This window comes from Neomonachus schauinslandi, chromosome 13, assembly GCF_002201575.2.
Source record: "Neomonachus schauinslandi chromosome 13, ASM220157v2, whole genome shotgun sequence".
NCBI classification, from domain to species: Eukaryota; Metazoa; Chordata; class Mammalia; order Carnivora; family Phocidae; genus Neomonachus; species Neomonachus schauinslandi.
The window spans coordinates 33866308-33888578 of NC_058415.1; the positions used below are offsets into that span (position 1 = coordinate 33866308).

Sequence of the window (22271 nt, forward strand, 5' to 3'; positions counted from 1 at the left end):
GGTCTATATACCTTTGTGGAAATATGCTGCTTCTCATACTTAACTATTAAGGTAGGCTGAGATACCAGAATTTGATAACAGACACAAATAAGCTTACAAAATAATTTAAGGGAATTAAAAAAAAATCTTGTATCAAACCTTCACACATAAAAAGGTTCGTGCCACAGAGAAATGAATCCAAGTAAAGATTAGCTAATTAGCTACAGCTAATAAGAATAATAATTATAACATATTTAATTATTGGGTATACGCAATGTACCAGGCACTGTGCTAAGAGCGTTAGATGTAGTATCTCATTTGATTTACATTTTGACTTGACTACACACTCTGATTAGTTATTATCTTCATTTTCTATAATAAGAAAATGACACCCAGGGAGATAGAAAACTGCATAGTCAGAGGTATAATAAGTGAGAAAGCTGTAAGACAATCTGAATCCATAGCCCAAACACTTAACTATACTCTTATGTTGCTTGTAAGTTTTTGGTTTTTTTTTTTAAGTAGTGCAAAAAAATGTTGCTTTAAGTTATTATGGTTATAATTGTACTTTTTGTCTATACTTTTTACCTGGGGATAAATCATGACTAAGGGATGATTTTGACTCGTTGGTTGGCAGACAATAAAACTAGAGCTTTTCTCTGAAAGAGATTATAAATCTGGATTCTCACACCTCCAACCTAGGTCCAGTATGAAGACAATATGTATGCAGATATCTAAATATAAGCATTGTCTTCCTCAATACCCAAATCACCATTGATTAAGAAAGTTCTGAAATGGAAACACCAAAATAATCCTCTATGCGAATAACATCCACAACTCTAAATAATTTTTTGAATAGTCACTAAAAAGTGATGAGCCAGTGTTCGTGTTATGGAAATTGACAATGCCATTTCTTTCTCTGGGATTCACACCCCTGGGCTATAAATTCTCTCCTTTCTCCTCCTTATTATAGCACCCCTATCTTAAGGGCAATAGGAGCTTGATGCTTTATGTAATACATCTCAGACTAATTAAGACACAATTATAAATATAGGTGTAGGAAATATATTTTCTTCATTTTGGGATTTAATTTCAGGGGTTTACACTTAGTTGTCTACATTTCAGTAGAGGCTGGTTCCATAGCCAGTCAGCATGCCCCCACTGAACATATATCTCCTAAGGAGGGCATTAAATTAGCTTGATACAATGCTATTCTTAAATTTAAAGGAAAAAAAAAGCCCAGAAGACTGCCTTAAAGGAGTTTTGCCATCTGTAATCCTGCTGCTTGAGGCAGTTCCAGGTGGCAGGATGTGAAGCAAATCTTATGACATTTAGACAAATTTGGCAGTGAGCATGGCACCCAGGAGGGTACTCAACATCACAGCTGTTCTTTGCTTTATGCCTTTACATAGAGGTGTGTTCTTAAAAAGTTGTGTGAGAAGCAATTCGGGAGGAGTAAATCAAATCATAGTTTAAATGTTCCATGGGAGATTGTGATATAAAGGGATTGGAGGAGAGAATCCTTTTGTAATTATGTCTTAATTTATTGGTTTTACAATGTCAGGTCTTCCTTCATGCTGGCTTTTCCTAATGTGAGACTATCGAAGTAACTCTAAAGAGCATTAAGAAACTTTGTTCTTCAGAGGAGCATTCTGATATTTTGTAGCCATGTTGCTTTTCTCTCTTTTCTGTTCCCTATCTTTTATGTGATTTGGCCTCTTCAGAATCCCCACAGCAAGGAGTGAGCAGGAGAAAATGGCAAAATAAAACAAAACAAACAAAACCCAGAACTGTAAGTCATCAACTCAGTTCAAGATGGCAGCTCTTCTAAAAGGGTTTGTTGCTGAGAGAGGTTGAAGCTAATAAGTGACATCCCTGCCCACATGATCATCCCTCTGGACATTCATGGGACTTGCTCTTTCACATCATTCATGTCTCAGCTCAAATAACTTTTTTCTAAAAAACCCTCTCCGATCACTCTTTTCAAATGGTCCCTAGGGGCTATCCTATCCTTAATGTTTACACACCTCTATTTTTCAACTTCTCGCTTACTGATGCTTTATTATATACTCATTTGTCTATTTGTTAACTATCTAGTTCTACTCAGAAAATAAGCTTCAGGAGGGAAGAATATTTCTGCTCTGTTGATTGTTGTATCCCCAGTATTGGGAGTAGCGCCTAACACGTAGTAGGTGCTCACGAACATACTTGTTGAATGACTGTCTATTTGGGCAAAATATGTCTTGATGCTTTTCTTCTGAAATGCATATCAAAAAACACAAAAGCTGACCACAGTCCACTTTTTCTTTCTGATAGAATTCACCATACCATTTGGGAAATTCATATTATTGTCACCTGGAACATGTTCAAGGCACATATATGCACAAATATGGTTACCTGCCCCAGTGGTGGACACCAGTTTGGGCTTGCTGCGAGCACCATCTCCTTTGGTGGTGTAGGCTGTGACAGTGAGGGAGTAGGAAGTTTCAGGCTGTAGCCCAGAAATAATCATGTCCTAAAATGACACAATAGAACGACACTGATTCAAAATACCACAAACACCCTGGGGAAATTCAAAGCATCCATCCACGTTCTATGCATGCTTAAATACTTCCTGTAGCCATGCCAAGTACCAGAAGTATCATGCCTATTGTTCATGCTATGAATGATGTGTTTTCATGCTGACATTAAAGTGAGGTCTTCAGCCATAGTAAGAGGTAATCCTAAGAAGTAGTAGTTAAAAACATGAAACCTGAGGCCAGAACTCCTGAGTTCTTGAATTTAAACCTGCATCTCCTTATTTCCTAGTTTGGTGATCCAGGGCAGGTGAGTTAACCCCCTCTGTACCTCAGTTTCCCATGTGAAAGTTGGAATAATAGAAGGATTAAATAAGTTACAACTATGCCTGGCTCATAGTGAGCAAACCATAAACCCGCAGTGATATTATGCCAGGAGCTCTCAATATGCATCCTCTATAGCCTGGCCAACAGACCAGTGATGGGGCTGATGCCAATGCAGTCTGTTTTATCACCATGCTAGTATTTTGCCCAATGGCTGATCTGTTGAACCTAGATATCTTGACAGCCAGAGAAGTTTCTTAGGACTAGAGTAACATATTATTGGTTAATTATATAGACTATGAACTAAAATCATTATACACTAAGGAGAATTTCCTGGTGATTTGGAGTAGGTCATAAAACCAAAGAACAATATTTTTTTTTTACCACATCATCATGGAGTTGTGCTCAATTAATCCTATTTAGAAAATGTTAAATGTCACAAACTATTTATCAAAACTCTAGATTTCTCTTAATTAGGGCCCCCAAACTGTGATGGTTACAAAACTTAGATCTGTTCTTCCAAACTGGAGATTATAGGATTCTTTACATAGAGTAGTTACTAACTTCTGTTATTTTCTTTAGAGCTGCTACACACATGCCCACATCCCCCCACAAAAAACACATAGCTATAAAGATCTCTTTCAGATATTTGGCACAGCTATGTTTTCAAGTTGAATATTGTTAGATTTAAGAAATAATACAATGTCATTGTCTTCCACATTTGAAGACAAAGCAAGTGAGAGTTCATGGAATGGACTGGATTGTGTGGAGGACAGAAGGATTCTTCTGTGTAAGGCTGTAAGGGGCACCATTGAACTCAGTTGTTGAATCTGATCCCAAATATGACAGCTTTTGACTGTGTGCTTTTCTCAAAATAGTAGGAATATCATTGGAGTGGAAATTTAAGAATTTCAGATATCATCCTGAACAGCCATTGGAAATATTATTCTGCCAGATGAATGGGCTAAATTTGGGAGAGAGATATTATTTTCAGGACCTTGGAATGGTTTCACTAATATTACAGAGGCTATAAAAACCATCCGAATCACCCAAGAGTAGCATTCTAAATAATAGCAGATATACTGGGTATTCCAGAAATTATGATGGGAAAATGATAACATTATTGTTTCCAAGGTCCCTCTCACATGTTACTGGATTTTTGCTGAAAGTAGGCAAGGCTGGGTGGGGGGGTGGGGCAGGAAGCAGGGCTTGGTTCTATCACCAAATCATGTGGCAAGAAATTTATATACTCTGAGCCTTATATAAGTCTTTTTCATTTATCACATTGGGATTAACCACACATGCCCTTCCTCTCACATAGGCTGTTCCAGGATAACACATGTAATGTAATTTGAATTTGGTCAAACCCTCTGCAGTGGTATAATCGCAGCTGGACACACCTCTATCTGCCTGGATCACATCATCTCTTGTGTTATGTTTTCTTTCTTTAAACGGTGGCCATACTTCCTTGGTGGTTTCCGTATCCTCTGTGAGGTAGTGTGGCTGATACTGTGTCTACCATTCCTCAATCTCTTTGCCTTCTCCTAGCATATCTCCATTCAACTTCCTGCCTGTTAAAAATTGGCATTCCCGGATGTTCTGAAACAGTTACCGGCCTGCTGTGTTTCTCTCTAGTCCTAAAAAAACCCCACATTTCCAAACCTTAAAGAATTTTTTCTGTCTGAAACTCATTTCTAGTCCTGATTTCCCATCAGGGCTCCAGTGGCATATCCATTGAAAATATGTGCTGGACATTTTCCTTTGACTATCAATTGTTCCCTCAAGTTCAGCTTGACTGAAGCTCAAATGTCATTTCCAGGAGTAAATTCCCCTCCTTGCTTCTATACTTTAACGAATGGTATAGCATATTCCAAACTTACGAGTGATCTTGATCTCTTTTTCTTCCTCAAATTCTTAGCAAGTTTTTGCCAGTTTTTCCTTTAAAATATTGACCAAAACTGTCCCTTTTTCATTTTTGCTGCCTCAACTTCATTGAATTTTTATTATGTTATGATGTTAGCAAAAGAATTGTTTTTATTTGTTTCCCTGTTTACTATCTTCTTTCTCTCTAATCTATCCACTATGTCATTGGCTTTAAGCTGCAGGTAATGACCCATTTAAGTAGGTCATGAAATCAATTTACTTAGTCATGACCAGCATTTTAGAAAAGAAATAGGATATACTTTCATACAAAATATTAAATTTTATATATGTATAAGTAAGGTATTATTTTGTAAGACCTTTATTTTAAACATACGAATGCATTGGTTGTGACATATAATGCATTTCTTACTATGGATTACAGTAAAAGAAGTTTATAAAACAGTGTCAGTTCCATTAAAACTGATACCTTGCCCATTATATTTACCAATATTCTCAGTGAGAGCCCTGCATTTTAGCAAAAAGAAAAATATTTACTAAATGAAAGAATACACTTACCAGCCTTTATCTTATTTCTATTTTTAATAATTTTCTATATCTCTCCAGTACTGAAGTTAAAAGCCAGTTCTTTAGTTTGACACTTCAGGTTTTCCTAACATTATATTAAATTTATGTCTTAGTCATACTTAGCACTAATTTACTAACCTGAACCCCTTCATTCATGTCGAATTGGCAAGCTCATGTCACTTGACTATATCGCATTCTTGACCTGCCTCAATGATTATGTCTCACATACTCATCTTTAAAAAACCATCCCTACCTCCAACTTTCCAACACACACACACACACACACACACACACTTTTCCACTTCTTCCACCCTTACTTATTTTTTAAGTTCTCAACAAAGTTGCAAGACCTCTTCTACGTTCTTGGTCCATGGCCTCTGAACTCACAGTTCTTACTGACAATGCCACTCACTTATTAATTAATTACACATTGCTTGAGGTCATGACTTTTGTTGTATTTTATGGAACTTTCCCGAACTTTACATCCTTCCTAGCCACCTAGGATCCTATATCCCCCAAGGAAACCTATACATAGTAATAAGGTCTCAATAAATAACATAATCCAGCCATTGAAATATTTAAAAAAATTCCTCCCTCAGTGAGATATTTTCTGCCTCTTGGCATGACTCATTCAATTTAACTCAAATTTCTATGAGTACAACAGAATTGCCATTTCTTGATATAATTAGTACCAGAACTGCATGGTGTTATCCACTGAAAATGTAACCCTGGGGTAGGATTTATGAGTGGCCTATATCACACAGCTGGATATCTCTTGTCTGTAATGCCTCCACTTAAAGCATGCCTCCTCTAACTGTGTCACAGGGTAGTTAGTAGCAGCCATCAGAACAACATGAGATCATGATATTTCGTATGCAATCATGCCAATTTCACAAAACAAAAATCTAAATTAAAAGTATACCACATAATGAAGATAATTTAAAAATAATTTGTTAGTTCATGCATCCAAGCAAACTGTGATGACATATCACAAATAAGTGAGAGAGGGGTAACAGAAAAAACAAGCATTTATAATCTCTTTTTGACAAAGCAGCCCAAAATTACTCACATGTTCAGTAGTATCATCAAATTCCCACTGATTGAGATTAAGAAGGTTGGGGAAGAGGAAAACAAAAAAAAAAGAAATGAAGAGAAATCTGTAGCCTTACAAAGGCAATGTTGCCTTCCTTAGATTAAAAAAACAAACAAAAAAACAGAACAAAAAAATAAGCAAGTGTGTACAATAAAATTCCAAAAAGTAGGTGTGTTATGCTTCCATCCTCACCCTGAACTGAGAGGTCAAAAGTAAATATGCTTTGTATTGTTATAATTAAAATCAGCTAATGCAATTTTTAATGAGTGGTTCATTGGAATGAATCAATAAGGTATAACGTACAGCTAGTGTTTCTAATCATACATTACTTTATGACATTTATTTTGACTTTTTCTCTATGTTATGCAATTAATTTATGTCACTAATTAGATTAACACCTTTCATAAAATATTGGAATGTTATAGCCCCAGGGAAGTCTTGCAAGATGCAGTGGAATTTCAATGAATATTAAGAGAACGCACGAGGTGGACAAAAGAAAAATGATCAAAACCATACACATAATGAGGGGGAGATGAACCATGAGAGATTATGGACTCTGAGAAACAAACTGAGGGTTCTAGAGGGGAGGGGGGTGGGAGGATGGGTTAGCCTGGTGATGGGGATTAAAGAGGGCACGTACTGAATGGAGCACTGGGTGTTATGCACTAACAATGAATCATGGAACACTACATCAAAAACTAATGATGCATGGTGATTAACATAACATAATAAAAAAAATAAGATAAAATAAACATACACATAAGAAAAATCGGCAAATTAATAAAGAAAAGCCAAAGTAGAAGAGAGGGGGAAAATTGTGTTGACATTTAAGGCATTTTGTATCATATAATTCCATTAACCACCATCCTCCACAAAACACTGACAGAACTACAGGTTTATAACGTAAAATTATCTAGGACCTGATGGAGTACATCAAAGCATCATGGCCATATCATTTTCTTTTTCATAATTTCAGACTTACAAAAGAAAACATAGACTTTAATGGTTTTATTAATTTCATATTGTGAGTATTGTTTCACAGACAGTACAGAATATTTAGAAAAAGCAATGCTCCTTTTCCAGAGTCTAAAGGGCTATGAATCTAAAGACATAAGTTTACAGAAGTAGACTTCAAAACCATGGAACTGGATTTGGAGCTGATTAAGTGAACAACTCATCCAGATCCCTTTAGTTAAAATGTTTCAAACCCAAAGGAAAAACAGCATTTTTGTGAGTTGATTATATTAAAACATTAGGGTCGATGTTTTCCTTACAGCCACAGGGACGTAGATTGCTCTTTTATTTGCACAGAGACAAGAATGCAAAATCTGGCAACCTGACATAATAGTTCTCACTTGGCTCATAGTCCTCCTCACTTTGACACAAGGAAGGAACTTTTTACTGAAATAAATTTCAGATTTTCCAAACCCCCTCCTTTTCCATGCCCAGCTACTGATTTGCTAGATAAGCATAGTACTCCCCTATTCATAACATCCCATCACTACTGGACCCAGTATAGTGAAGCTATCCACAGGTTATATGTAATCCCCAGTAGAAGCTATTAATTGAAATCTTCCTCTTCTTTTCAAGTAACTACATAGAATACAGGTGAATTTATTATGGTATTATCTTTGAAACCCTTTACACACACAAAAAAAATTGAAACATGTAATGCTCTGCTTTAAACAACAGATTACAAAATCAAGTGACCGCATGGTTGAAAACTACCACCCGAGGATCAATAGAATTTCTCACACACTCAACTGCTCTTCATACTTTTCTAAACGTGCCTTAACATAGGGGATCCCATTTATTTCCTGGAAAACTCTAACTTTTCATTGTCATTACCTTCATTTTTCTGGGAAATGAAATAATTACTTCTGAATACATGGTTTGATAAATAAGTACTAAATAAAATACTATCTGGGTAACTCTCCTCACGTGAGAATGTCTATTCTTCAACAGAATAAGTCATATATTTAGAAGTTAGATCAATTTAATTTCAAATAGTTCTAGCACAGCTGCTTAGAATTCTTCTTGTAACTTTGATTAAAATCAATTCAACTTTTTTGAAGTCAGAAAGGCAAACTCAGATATAAATGTAGAGAGTTGAGTACCTGTATTTTAAGGAAACAATTACATGTTTTTAATTATGCTTGAGTGTCATTTCATTACAACTCACTTCCTCACATGCTGTCAATTCTGACTGAGAAGGTTATTACACATCATGTATTTTAAAAACTAGAATTTTCTACAGGATTTTTTAAATGTCAAAAAAATAAAAAAATGGGGGTCCATTTCAAGGTATAGACTAAGATAAATATAATAAATAAATAAAAACATAGGTATGTAATTTCAGAGGCTTACCTGTGCATCAGCCAGCATGACATCCTTCAGCATGGGCTGGCCTTTGGGCTCACCATTTTCCATCCTCACATAATGCACCTGGTATCCTCTTATCTGGCCATGCTGCTTATTGGGCACAGGTGAGCGCCATGAGACTTTAACAGATGTTGAGTTGACAGCCTCTACCTCGACTTTTCGAGGAGGACCACTAGGAACTGGAACAACATCATTGGATAAAAGAAGATTATAGGCACTTGTCCCACCCAGTCTGAGTATTTTCTTTACTTAGGTTTAAAAAAAAAAAAAAATGGGCAGACCCACTATGTTTCCTTTGTGGAATACAAACATTTTCAAGCAATGAAAATGCTCAACCAATCTGCTCTACCTTTTAAGAAAAGATCAAAAAACATGACCGATGCCAAAAAAAAAAAAAAAATGGAAGAAAAAAAGAGTATCAGAGAAATAGAAAAACATGTAAAAAATGTACAAAAGCCAAGGAAGATGCTTTGAGGCTCAAAGCATTAAAGCACAAAGAGGAGTAGCATTGAAATAATAACAAAAACTGGTTGTTGATTGTTGTGTGTTTTTTTAAAGATTTCTTTTTAGCAGAATAAAAAGATCCTTGATTATATCGGTTTTCTTCTTTTTTTCTCATATCAAAGGTTTTCCAAACAACAGATGCCAAAAATTGAATGTCGAGCATCAGTGTCTCTGAAATATGCAAGACAAAAAGGCAACAAGAAGATAAGAAGGCAGATTTGAAAAGTTAACTTCAAAATGTAAAAGAAGTGACTAAAAAAGGCCAAGAAAAACGCAGAAGACTTTAGACGGAAGTACAGAAAACGGCCTGGATTACAAGGTCATAGGAGCAAACTGTTCCTTTAAAGGGAAGCAAATTATTGTGTTGAGATTGAAAAAAAAAAAAATGCCCAGGCTGCAGCAAAGATAGGTCTTTGGCAAAAATTACTGAAGTTACAGCGATGCTGGGTAAAAAAAGATGTGCAGAGAAAAGCTGATTACTGTTAGCCTATCAAAAGACAGCAGACCAAGATTGTGTCAGAAGGGTGCAAGCGGACGTAGCAGAGGCAACATACCATCTTCATCAGTTCGAATCAACACGGAGAAGCTCTCAGGGCCAGGGCCGACGTCTGTGTGGGCTGTCACAGTAATGCGGTACTCAGTCCATTTTTCCAGCTGTTCCAAAAGGTATTTAGTAGTGTCCGAAGGAATGCCCAAAATTTCATGAGGTTTATCATCTTCCCCATCCACTGAGGTGTACTTGATGGAGTATTCAGTAATAATGCCATTCTGTTTTTCCACTGGCGGAGGTTGCCAACTTACCAAAATACTAGTGGAACTTGGGCTGGTGCAACTAATGTCTTGAGGAGGAGCTGACGGCTCTTATTTTGGTAGTGAGTTAAAGGAAGGTTTGAGTGAAAGGACAGGAGTGGTTGGAAAAAAAAAATGATAAAACAAAAGAAAAGGCAAAAAATAAATAAACGAACAATAAGGGCAACAAAATGAAAACAAGGCTTTGAAACTTAAAATAAAAATTTAAATTTAGTTACCTTGGCTTAGTAACATGAATAAACCAAAAAATGAATAAATGACCAAAAATAATTGTTAAATAATGGGAAGGGGGAATATGTGAACATGAAACCTTGAGATAATAGAGCCTCAAATAAAATTACCTACCTGCAATTTAAATTGTTCTTCTAAACCAATCCCTCAGTATTCCCCAGCCCTACTGTACAGACTACCCAACTTTAAAAACACCTGTAAATATTGCAAGATTTATGACACGAGAGTCTGATGATGCTTCATAGATGCTGTTTTCACGGCTGCATTCTGGAATGAGGGTGGTTCATACACAGCATTCACTTGTGAAAGGGTTTTCAGGTATAAGGAGTTGCAATAACTGTTAGATGCCCTTCCACCAATTCCAGTTAAAAAAAAAAAAAAGGAAAAGAAATAAAAGCCCCAATATAAGAGGGTTCCCTCTGACTATGCGAAAACCTGAGTCAGCCTGACCAGTTTTAAGGAAAGATGCTAATCTAGCATGGATTGTAGCCTGTATACAGTGAGCATGCAGAATCAATAAAGGATGGAAATGCATAGTCCAAGATTTACCTACCCGAGGGTAATGTCAGGCTTGTTGATTCTGACTGTAACTTGTACTTACCCTACGTCAGCTTTCAGCTTTTTAAAAAAATTATTATAACTCTTCTTGAGACACCATTGCTACTAAAGAATTAGATTCCACCAACAAATTTTGGTAAAATCAATAATAATCATCTATCCCTTACAAATTGTCGGTAACACAGCCATGAAAAAGAACTGTTTAAAAAAGAATCCTGAGAACCACCTGGAAAAGATATGACTTATGTGCAAAATTTCTTTCATTTTGTATGTAATTATTCATATAAAGTAGAATTTACATAAGAGTTAAGAGATAAACTTTCTTATTGTCCATTCTAAAATAAAATGGTCACTTTCTGAGTAATTATTTTCCATCAAATTACCCAAACGTATCATTATTTGAGAAAATTAAAAAAGCAATAAGAGCAATGCAACCATTGTCATAAATTATTTTTAAAGTTAATAATTTGTAATTCCTAAGAGACAAATAAGAGGGATAAGATATACATATATATATATATATATATATATTTATTTATTTATTTTAAGACAATTGATGTGGTAGATTGAGTAACTCATTTCTAATTTCGTGTTGTGAATATGTAGCTTGGGTATTTCCTTAGATCTTGTGGGTCTTAATATCATGTAGTGTCAGGTATACCCAATTGTTTACAGGATTATCAGTCTTTTTTAATTTACATGTCTTGGGTTCTTCATGACTGTCAATCAAAATGAAAGCTCCCTGTACCGACGAAAAGGAAATTCTCATATGACAATCTTGAAAATTTGGAGTAAGATTTGCAAAATCACGAGAATATCTATCATCTTTATGGATTCTGACTACATGTTTTTATGTTTCAAGTTATAAAACCATTTCATATGCATTATCATTATTCATAATAAATTGAGTTGTTCATGTAACAGTAAGGACTCATTTGTAATTCTTCTTAAAAAGCTGATTTGGTTTTTACTACATTGCTACCTTCAGACCTCCTATTCTGTGAGAATATATTCAACATCTCTTGAACCTTTTACTTTAATAAAATAAAAAGTAGATAAGCTTTTGATGTGGTTATAAAATGTCCATTCTGTCTCTATGCATGTAAATAGGTAGGTATGTATGCATGCATGCAAAAAAGTCAATTTTGTAAACCATGCAAAACAGAATATTGAAACATGTCACATTTCTTTTAATTAAATGTCTGAGTTTAAGAGTTATCTTCTACAATATTACTTACTAGTCTGCCTGGAATTCAAAGCCCAATACAAAACTGCATTAATTTACATGCTTCATTGTTTAAAAGAAAGGGAATTTTATGGAAATAGACCATAATCACTAATGGATTAAATAATAGGATCCTAATACTTTTTGTACCAACAGGCATGTTTTGAGAAAGAGAAAGAAAATAACTTTTATTTTCAAAAAACCCTGAAAGATTTTAAATTTCTACAGAATATAGACTTGCTTATATGAAAGAAAATTCATTTTTTAGAAAATATAAATTTCATGTTTGCTGCTAGGTCTAATATTTAGGTCAGCAGAGCATCCTCTTTACAAAATTCAATGTATTGAGATTACACATATCTACTGCATATATAACTATTAAAAATCACATATAAAATATAAAGTATCAAAAAAATACTTAGGGAAATAACTCCATAAAACTGTTCAATTCAAGGTCAATGGTTGTTTAATAGACTAATTATAGAAACTTACTAGTAAAGAGGAAACCATAGTATTATTATAAGTCACCAAACTTTCCATCAAAAATAAACTTCCATATAATACTTTACACAAAGCAATCTTCCCTGGACACAATGAACCCCCACTGTGATAAACACAACTATGCTCTAGGGCAACAGTTCCAAAAAGAAATTGAACCTGAGGAAACAAAATACAATTTAGGATTGCAAATGTACTTGTGATTATTCCATTGTTCCTGAATTTGCCCAAATACAGATTTTCTACGAATGTTCCAAATTTCCACGTGTACTACTTGCGGAGTTAATAACAAAGTAGTCACAAGAGCTGAGCTTTTCTCTGAGTAGAAATAAATAAATGAAATAAAAACCTGTTTGTTAGCAAAGTTAAAACCTGTGTGCTTAGGAGGCGCCTGGGTGGCTCAGTTGGCTAAGCGTCCGACTCTTGATTTTAGCTCAGGTCATGATCTCAGGTTCGTGAGATCCAGCCACACATCCAGCTCTGCGTGGCTGTACAGCTTGCTAAGACTCTTTCTCTCCATTTGTCCCTCTCCCACCCCCCGCTAAAATAAATAAATAAATAAATAAATAAATAAATAAATAAATAAATAAAATGAACTTTAAAGAAAAACCACCTGTGTGCTTAAAATGCTTACAAGTTTGGTTTTTGTTAACCTCTTTAGTTTGTTAAGCCCTCTTGTGATTATTTGGCAGTGTTCTCAACCAGAATATTGCTGTACAGCCTTATAAATCATTACACAGGGCCTGGTGGAACTTTCATTCATTTTCCTGATGGAAGTCTTCTAACTCCTCCGACTTCTTTCAGTTTAGGAAGGGAAAGAATGGGATCTGCTATTTGGACCAAGTTGGAAACCAACATAGGTCATGGTTGTAATCCCCAAAGTTGGATGCTTACTAGCATAGAAACTACTGACTGTCTAACTTATTAATTAGCCGATTTGTTTGTTGGCCGGGGGGTGGGGAAGGCTGCAACACCCCCTAATGAAAAAGGGCAGAAAGTAAGCAAAGAGAGACACCTACTTGACTGCATGGTTCTGGCTGATATTTCAGCCGTGGAAGCACCCAGGCCTTGAGGAGAGCGTGCGGCCAGACGGAAGTAGTACAAACTGTTGGGTTTCAGCCCTTGCAGTCTAAAAGATGTCCCGGGCTCAATGGTAATCCGTTGCTGTGGATAAGTATCAAAAGAACTAGGTCATTTTCATTAAGATTCATGCAAATATTTTTAGCACACTGCCTGCAACCTCAGATGTCTGTCATTGGTGTTATAAAGTCACCAAAATATCACAAACAGAATCAACAGTGAGTATCTAGGACTCTACCAGGGGAACTATACAAGGAAAATATCAGTGTTTAAAGGCAAATTTCTATAACAAAGAAGGCAACCAGAACAATGGAAGCCAGAGAGCTTTCTAATGATAATGTAGTGACCAAATGCATCAAGTAAGAGGGAGGTTGAGAGGCCACCACCCATAAGCATGTTGTACGTTAAGGTGCATGTGTTGCTGAGACAAAACCCACCAACAGACACTAACACCTGCCCCTGATAGTGGAGTCTGGCCAATGTGTGCCAATTTCAAGTGAAGAGATTGTCTAGCTCATCTCCCATGACCTTCTGCAATTTAAATTGGGGCAAAGAATATATGGCCAGAAGTAGCAATAGAAACCGGTGTACAATTTCTAAGACATTGCTACAAGAGATCTGAAATTGCAAAGTTATGATGGGATAAAAATCAGATGTTTGTTAGCTGGAAAATTTATATGAAACCATATCATCCCTCTAGACTGATTTAAAATCATTTTAAAACTTTCTTTCTTTGTGACTACAGAACACACAGCTAGAGAAAAAAGTCACAAACTTTTCTGCAAATTTTAACATCATAAAGGGCTTTTGAAATAAGGTTTCTTTAATTGAATGTTGTAACTCTTACTTTTCATGCTTAAAATTTGACTTGCATTTTAGCAAAAATAGAGCTATGGGTAATCAATCTCAGATTGAACATTAGCCTGTAGTAAGCCTTAAAATACACACTATTATGTAATCTAGTAATGGCATAAATAATCTTAAGGCTTTTCAACGAATAGGGTTTGCTGTTCACACAAACAGAAATCATTCAAGGGGAATTCAAATATAAAACTAGAGAAAACATCCCTAGGGTATTCTGGCTCACAAATACAAAAGCTTTTAGAAATTTTAGATTTCCCAAATGGTACATAAAAACGGAATCCCCAAAGAAACAATTGTAAAACAGAGTAGGTGCACCAACATTCAAGCACCTACATCTATAGCATTCTCAAAGGATTGCCACTCTCCTGCACTGTTTTAATTTTATCTGTTTTTCAGTTGGGTAGTGGCAAAGATTTAAAATAAATTAATGTTGAATTACGTCTTAATAAAAACATCAATAGTGGTAACATGAGTACATTAAGTTATAGCAGCATTTCAATTATATACTTTTTGAGTGCTTAATTCATATTGGCTTTGTTAGCTAACTAAAAGCATTGCATTTAGAACCTGGGCTTTGGAGATTCTGCTCAATTCAAACAGCTGTAATAAGACAGAAGTTTATAGGAACATATTCATTTATTACAGTATTCAGAATGATATAACGTAAGTTAACTGATATTTCATTTAGTATGTGAGTGTATTAAAAAAAAAAAGGTATTTCTGTTAGAAGTTAGGGGCTACCTAGCTTTATAAAGATCTTTTTAAGATAAAGAATACTACAAGGTACAATAGAATGACTTGTGTGGAATGAGTTTTCACATGTAGCTTCACCAACATTTTGTCCTAATGTTCCAGCCTGGATGTCACAGTAACAAAAGAAATATATTCATTACTATCATATATTCCCATCCTGAAATTGTTAGATGTATCTTAATACCAATTTCTATAGTTTATACAAAGTACACCACCCAAGAGGCAGTATATACCCTATTGGTTAAAAAGATAGATTCTGGAAGATGGCAGAGGAGTAGGAGACCTGGATTTCGTCTCCTCTCAGGAATTCAGCTGGATAGGGATCAAACCATTCTGAACACCTACAAACTCAACAGAAGATCGAAGAAAAGAATAGCAACAACTCTCATCAGAAAAGCGACGACTGGGCGCCTGGGTGGCTCAGTTGGTTAAGCGACTGCCTTCGGCTCAGGTCATGATCCTGGAGTCCCAGGATCAAGTCCCGCATTGGACTCCCTGCTCAGCAGGGGGTCTGCTTCTCCCTCTGACCCTCCTCCCTCTCATGCTCTCTCTCTCTGTCTCATTCTCTCTCTCAAGTAAATAAATAAAATCTTTAAAAAAAAAAAAAGCGACCACTTTCTGGAAGGTAAGACGTGCAGAGAAGTGAATCCGAGGTGCTTTTGGGAGGATAGACAGTGGGGGAGGGGCCTCCGTTGGCCGCTTCTGGCAAGTGATAGAACCATGGAGCACAAAACCGGAACTTTTAAAAGTCTGCTCCGCTGAGGGACGTCACTCTGGTGGCTAAGCGGGGGGGTGGAACCCTCCGGGACAGTGTGGTCTCAGGACCCTCGGGGTCACAGAAAGACCGGGGCTGCCTGATTGTGGCAGAGCTCCCAGGTAACGGAGCAGGGAAGCCGGCTGCAGAGGTGGAGCCAAGGCACCGGCTCTCAGATCGGGGTTGCCATAAACTGTGATCCGCGGCAGGGTCGGACCACTGCTCCTCCAGCAGGGACCCAACAAGCGGCAGATCCGGGGAGACTCACCTTCCTCCCCCGGGAGAAGCCACGCAGAAGCGCACCGCAGGGATCTGCTGGGTTTGGAGACTCCACCCGGGGTCGGATGCCAGAGATAGAAACGCGCGGTCACAGGCCAGGTGAGCACTGAGTGCGGCCTGAGACCGGGGAGACGGGAGTGACTGAGACTAAATTCCTATCTTTCAATAGTTACCCTGAATGTAAATGGGGGGCTCACTGAAGAGCGGGGCCCCGAGTTCTCGGCTCCTCCAGGGCAGAGATTGGGAGGCCACCATTTTCACTCTCCGCCTCCAAAGCTGTACGGAAAGCTTGCAGGGAACAAAAGCTTCGGAGGGCAAACCCGAGCAGATTACTTAACCGGGAGGGGGCAAGGGCGGGGCAATTCCGCCTCCGGCAAAGACATTTGGAAACCAGGACAACAGGCCCCTCCCCAGAAGATCAGCAAAAAGAACAAGAGGTAGTACCGACTGCCAGGGACCTACTCAATATGGACATTAGTACGATGTCAGATCTAGAGTTCAGAATCATCACTTTAAAGATACTAGCTGGGCTTGAAAAAAATATGGAAGTTATTAGAGAAACCCTTTCTGGAGAAGTAAAAGAACTAAAATCTAACCAAGTAGAAATCAAAAAGGCTATTAATGAGGTGCAATCAAAAATGGGGGCGCTAACTGCTAGGATAAATGAGGCAGAAGAGAGAATCAGTAATATAGAAGACCAAATGATGGAAAATAAAGAAGCTGAGAAAAAGAGAGATAAACAACTACTGCATCACGAGGGCAGAATCGAGAGATAAGCGATACCATAAGACAAAACAACATTAGAATAATTGGGATCCCAGAAGAAGAAGAAGAAAGAGAGAGAGGGGCAGAAGGTATTATGGAGCAAATTATAGCAGAGAACTTCCCTAATTTGGGGAAGGAAACAGGCATCAAAATCCAGGAAGCACAGAGAACCCCTCTCAAAATCAATAAAAATAGGTCAACAGCTCGACATCTAATAGTAAAATTTACGAGTCTCATAGAGAAAGAGAAAATCCTGAAAGCAGCTCAGGAGAAGATATCTGTAACCTACAAGGGTAGAAACATTAGATTGGCAACAGACCTATCCACAGAGACCTGGCAGGCCAGAAAGGACTGGCAGGATATATTCAGAGCACTAAATGAGAAAAATAGGCAGCCAAGAATACTATATCCAGCTAGGCTGTCATTGAAAATTGAAGGAGAGATAAAAAGCTTCCAGGACAAACAAAAACTAAAGGAATTTGCAAACACAAAACCAGCCCTACAAGAAATCTTGAAAGGGGTCCTCTAAGCAAAGAGAGAGCCTAAAAGCAACATAGACCAGAAAGGTTCACAGAGAATATACGGTAACAGTCACCTTACAGGCAATACAATGGCACTAAATTCCTATCTTTCAATAGTTACCCTGAATGTAAATGGGCTAAATGCCCCAATCAAAAGACACAGGCTATCAGACTGGATTAAAATACAAGACCCATCGATATGCTGTCTGCAAGAGACTCATTTTAGACCCAAAGACACCCCCAGATTGAAAGTGAGGGGGTGGAAAACCATTTACCATGCTAATGGACACCAAAAGAAAGCTGGGGTGGCAATCCTTATATCAGACAAATTAGATTTTAAACCAAAGACTGTAATAAGAGATGAAGAAGGACACTATATCCTACTTAAAGGGTCTATCCAACAAGAAGATCTACCAATTGTAAATATCTATGCCCATAGCATGGGAGCAGCAAATTATATAAGCCAATTAATAACAAAAGCAAAGAAACACATCGACAACAATACAATAAAAGTGGAAGACTTTAACACCCCCCTCACTGAAATGGACAGATCGTCTAAGCAAAAGATCAACAAGGAAATAAAGACTTTAAATGACACACTGGACCAAATGGACTTCACAGACATATTCAGAACATTCCATCCCAAAGCAATGGAATACACATTCTTCTCTAGTCCCCATGGAACATTCTCCAGAATAGATCACATCCTAGGTCTTAAATCAGGTCTCAACCGGTACCAAAAGATTGGAATCATTCCCTGCCTATTTTCAGACCACAGTGCTTTGAAACTAGAACTCAATCACAAGAGGAAAGTCGGAAAGAACTCAAATACATGGAGGCTAAAGAGCATCCTACTGAAGAATGAATGGGTCAACCAGGAAATTAAAGAAGAATTAAAAAAATACATGGAAACCAATGAAAATGAAAACACAACTATTCAAAATCTTTGGGATGCAGCAAAGGCAGTCCTAAGAGGAAAGTATATAGCAATACAAAGCTTTCTCAAGAAACAAGAAAGGTCTCAAGTACACAACCTAACCCTACACCTAAAGGAGCTGGAGAAAGAACAGCAAATAAAGCCTAAACCCAGCAGGAGAAGAGAAATCATAAAGATCAGAGCAGAAATCAATGAAATAGAAACTAAAAGAACGGTAGAACAGATCAACGAAACTAGGAGCTGGTTCTTTGAAAGAATTAACAAGATTGATAAACCCCTGGCCAGACTTACCAAAAAGAGAAGAGAAAGGACCCAAATCAACAAAATCATGAATGAAAGAGGAGAGATCACAACCAACACCAAAGAAATACAAACAATTCTAAGAACATATTATGAGCAACTCTATGCCAGCAAATTCGATAACCTGGAAGAAATGGAGGCATTCCTAGAGATGTATCAACTACCAAAACTGAACCAGGATGAAATAGAAAACCTGAACAGACCTATAACCACTAAGGAAATTGAAGCAGTCATCAAAAATCTCCCAAAAAACAAAAGCCCAGGGCCAGATGGCTTCCCAGGGGTATTCTACCAAACATTTCAAGAAGAATTAATCCCTATTCTTTGGAAACTGTTCCAAAAAATAGAAATGGAAGGAAAACTTCCAAACTCATTTTATGAGGCCAGCATTACCTTGATCCCAAAACCAGACAAAGACCCCATCAAAAAGGAGAATTACAGACCAATATCCCTGATGAACATGGATCCAAAAATTCTCACCAAAATACTAGCCAATAGGATCCAACAGTACATTAAAAGGATTATTCACCACGACCAAGTGGGATTTATCCCTGGGCTGCAAGGTTGGTTCAACACCCGCAAATCAATCAATGTGATACAATACATTAACAAAAGAAAGAACAAGAATCATATGATCCTCTCAATAGATGCAGAAAAAGCTTTTGACAAAGTACAGCATCCTTTCTTGATCAAAACTCTTCAGAGTATAGGCATAGTGGGTACATACCTCAATATCATAAAAGCCATCTATGAAAAACCTACAGTGAATATCATTCTCAATGGGGAAAAACTGAGAGCTTTCCCCCTAAGGTCAGGAACGCGGCAGGGATGTCCGCTATCACCACTGCTATTCAACATAGTATTGGAAGTCCTAGCCACAGCAATCAGACAACAAAAAGAAATCAAAGGCATCCAAATTGGCAAAGAAGAAGTCAAACTCTCACTCTTTGCAGATGATATGATACTTTATGTGGAAAACCCCAAAGACTTCACCCCAAAACTGCTAGAACTCATACAGGAATTCAGTCAAGTGGCAGGATATAAAATCAATGCACAGAAGTCAGTGGCATTCCTATACACCAACAACAAGACAGAAGAAAGAGAAATTAAGGAGTCGATCCCATTTACAATTGCACCCAAAACCATAAGATACCTAGGAATCAATCTAACCAAAGAGTCAAAGCATCTGTACTCAGAAAACTATAAAATACTCATGAAAGAAATTGAGGAAGACACAAAGAAATGGAAAAACGTTTCATGCACATGGATTGGAAGAACAAATATTGTGAAGATGTCAATGCTACCTAGAGCAATCTACATATTCAATGCAATCCCCATCAAAATACCATCCACTTTTTTCAAAGAAATGGAACAAATAATCCTAAAATTTGTATGGAACCAGAAAAGACCCTAAATAGCCAGAGGAATGTTGAAAAAGAAAAGCAAAGCCGGCGGCATCACAATTCCAGACCTCCAGCTCTATTACAAAGCTGTCATCATCATGACAGCATGGTACTGGCACAAAAACAGACACATAGATCAATGGAACAGAATAGAGAGCCCAGAAATGGACCCTCAAGTCTGTGGTCAACTCATCTTTCACAAAGCAGGAAAGAATGTCCAATGGAAAAAAGACAGTCTCTTCAACAAATGCTGTTGGGAAAATTGGATAGCCACATGGAGAAGAATGAAACTGGACCATTTCCTTACACCACACACAAAAGTAGACTCCAAATGGTTGAAAGACCTCAATGGGAGACAGGAGTCCATCAAAATCCTAAAGGAGAACACAGGCAGCAACCTCTTTGACCTCAGCCACAGCAACTTCTTCCTAGAAACATCGCCACAGGCAAGGGAAGCAAGGGCAAAAATGAACTATTGGGACTTCATCAAGATAAAAAGCTTTTGCAAAGCAAAGGAAACAGTCAAGAAAACCAAAAGACAACGGACAGAATGGGAGAAGATATTTGCAAATGACATATCAGATAAAGGGCTAGTATCCAAAATCTATAAAGAACTCATCAAACTCAACACCCAAAGAACAAAGAATCCAATCAAGAAATGGGCAGAAATCATGACCAGACAGTTTTCCAAAGAAGACATCCAAATGGCCAACAGACACATGAAAAAGTGCTCAATATCGCTCGGCATCAGGGAAATCCAAATCAAAACCTCAATGAGATACCACCTCACACCAGTCAGAATGGCTAAAATTAACAAGTCAGGAAACGACAGATGTTGGCGGGGATGCGGAGAAAGGGGAACCCTCCTACACTGTTGGTGGGAATGCAAGCTGGTGCAGCCACTCTGGAAAACAATATGGAGGTTCCTCAAAAAGGTGAAAATAGAGCTACCATATGATCCAGAAATTGCACTACTGGGTATTTACCCCAAAGATACAAAAGTAGGGATCCAAAAGGGTACGTGCACCCCAATGTTTATAGCAGCAATATCCACAATAGCCAAACTGTGGAAAGAGCCAAGATGTCCATCGACAGATGAATGGATAAAGAAGAGGTGGTATATATATATATATATATATATATACAATGGAATATTATGCAGCCATCAAAAGGAATGAGATCTTGCCATTTGCAATGACGTGAATGGAACTGGAGGGTATTATGTTGAGCGAAATAAGTCAAACAGAGAAAGACATGTATCATATGATCTCACTGATATGAGGAATTCTTAATCGCAGGAAACAAACTGAGGGTTGCTGGAGTGGGGGTTGAGGTGGGAGGGATGGGGTGACTGGGTGATAGACACTGGGGAGGGTATGTGCTCTGGTAAGTGCTGTGAATTGTGCAAGACTGTTGAATCTCCGATCTGTACCTCTGAAACAAATAATGCAATATATGTTAAGAAAAAAAAAAAAAGAAGAAGTAGAAGAAGAAGAAGGTAGCAGGAGGGGCAGAATGAAGCGGGGGAAATCGGAGGGGTAGACGAACCATGAGAGACGATGGACTCTGAAAAACAAACTGAGGGTTCTAGAGGGGAGGGGGGTGGGAGGATGGGTTAGCCTGGTGGTGGGTATTGAGGAGGGCACATTCTGCATGGAGCACTGGGTGTTATGCACAAACAATGAATCATGGAACACTATATCTAAAACTAATGATGTAATGTATGGGGATTAACATAAGAATAATAAATAAATAAATAAATAAATAAATAAATAAATAAATAAATAAATAAATAAAAATAAAAAGATAGATTCTGGAACCTGAGATTTGGGGGAATCTGTTTTACCTTTTCTGTGCCTTCATTTTTTATGTCTGAAACCGATTAAAAGTAAGAACTTATTTTTCTCTTAGGACCCTATTTTTAAATATTAAAATCCTAAGTAATATTAAAACTAAACTCTTTGCATAAAGATTAAAAAAAAAAAAAGATAGATTCTGGAACCTGACTGCCTAGATTTTCAAATCCCAGTTCTGCCATTCAGTAGTG

General features: G+C 37.4%; 1 protein-coding gene across 1 annotated transcript in view; it reads right to left on the reverse strand.

Annotated features, from left to right (window-relative positions):
- PTPRD (protein tyrosine phosphatase receptor type D) overlaps positions 1 to 22271 on the reverse strand; it is a 325556-nt gene that overhangs the window by 161073 nt on the left and 142212 nt on the right. The window contains exons 12-16 of the mRNA XM_044920761.1: positions 13588 to 13732; positions 9801 to 10106; positions 8728 to 8921; positions 6337 to 6363; positions 2377 to 2494 (exon numbers count right to left, since the gene is read on the reverse strand). Of these exons, the coding sequence (XP_044776696.1) occupies positions 2377 to 2494; positions 6337 to 6363; positions 8728 to 8921; positions 9801 to 10106; positions 13588 to 13732 (790 nt within the window). The remainder of the gene's footprint in view (positions 1 to 2376; positions 2495 to 6336; positions 6364 to 8727; positions 8922 to 9800; positions 10107 to 13587; positions 13733 to 22271) is intronic.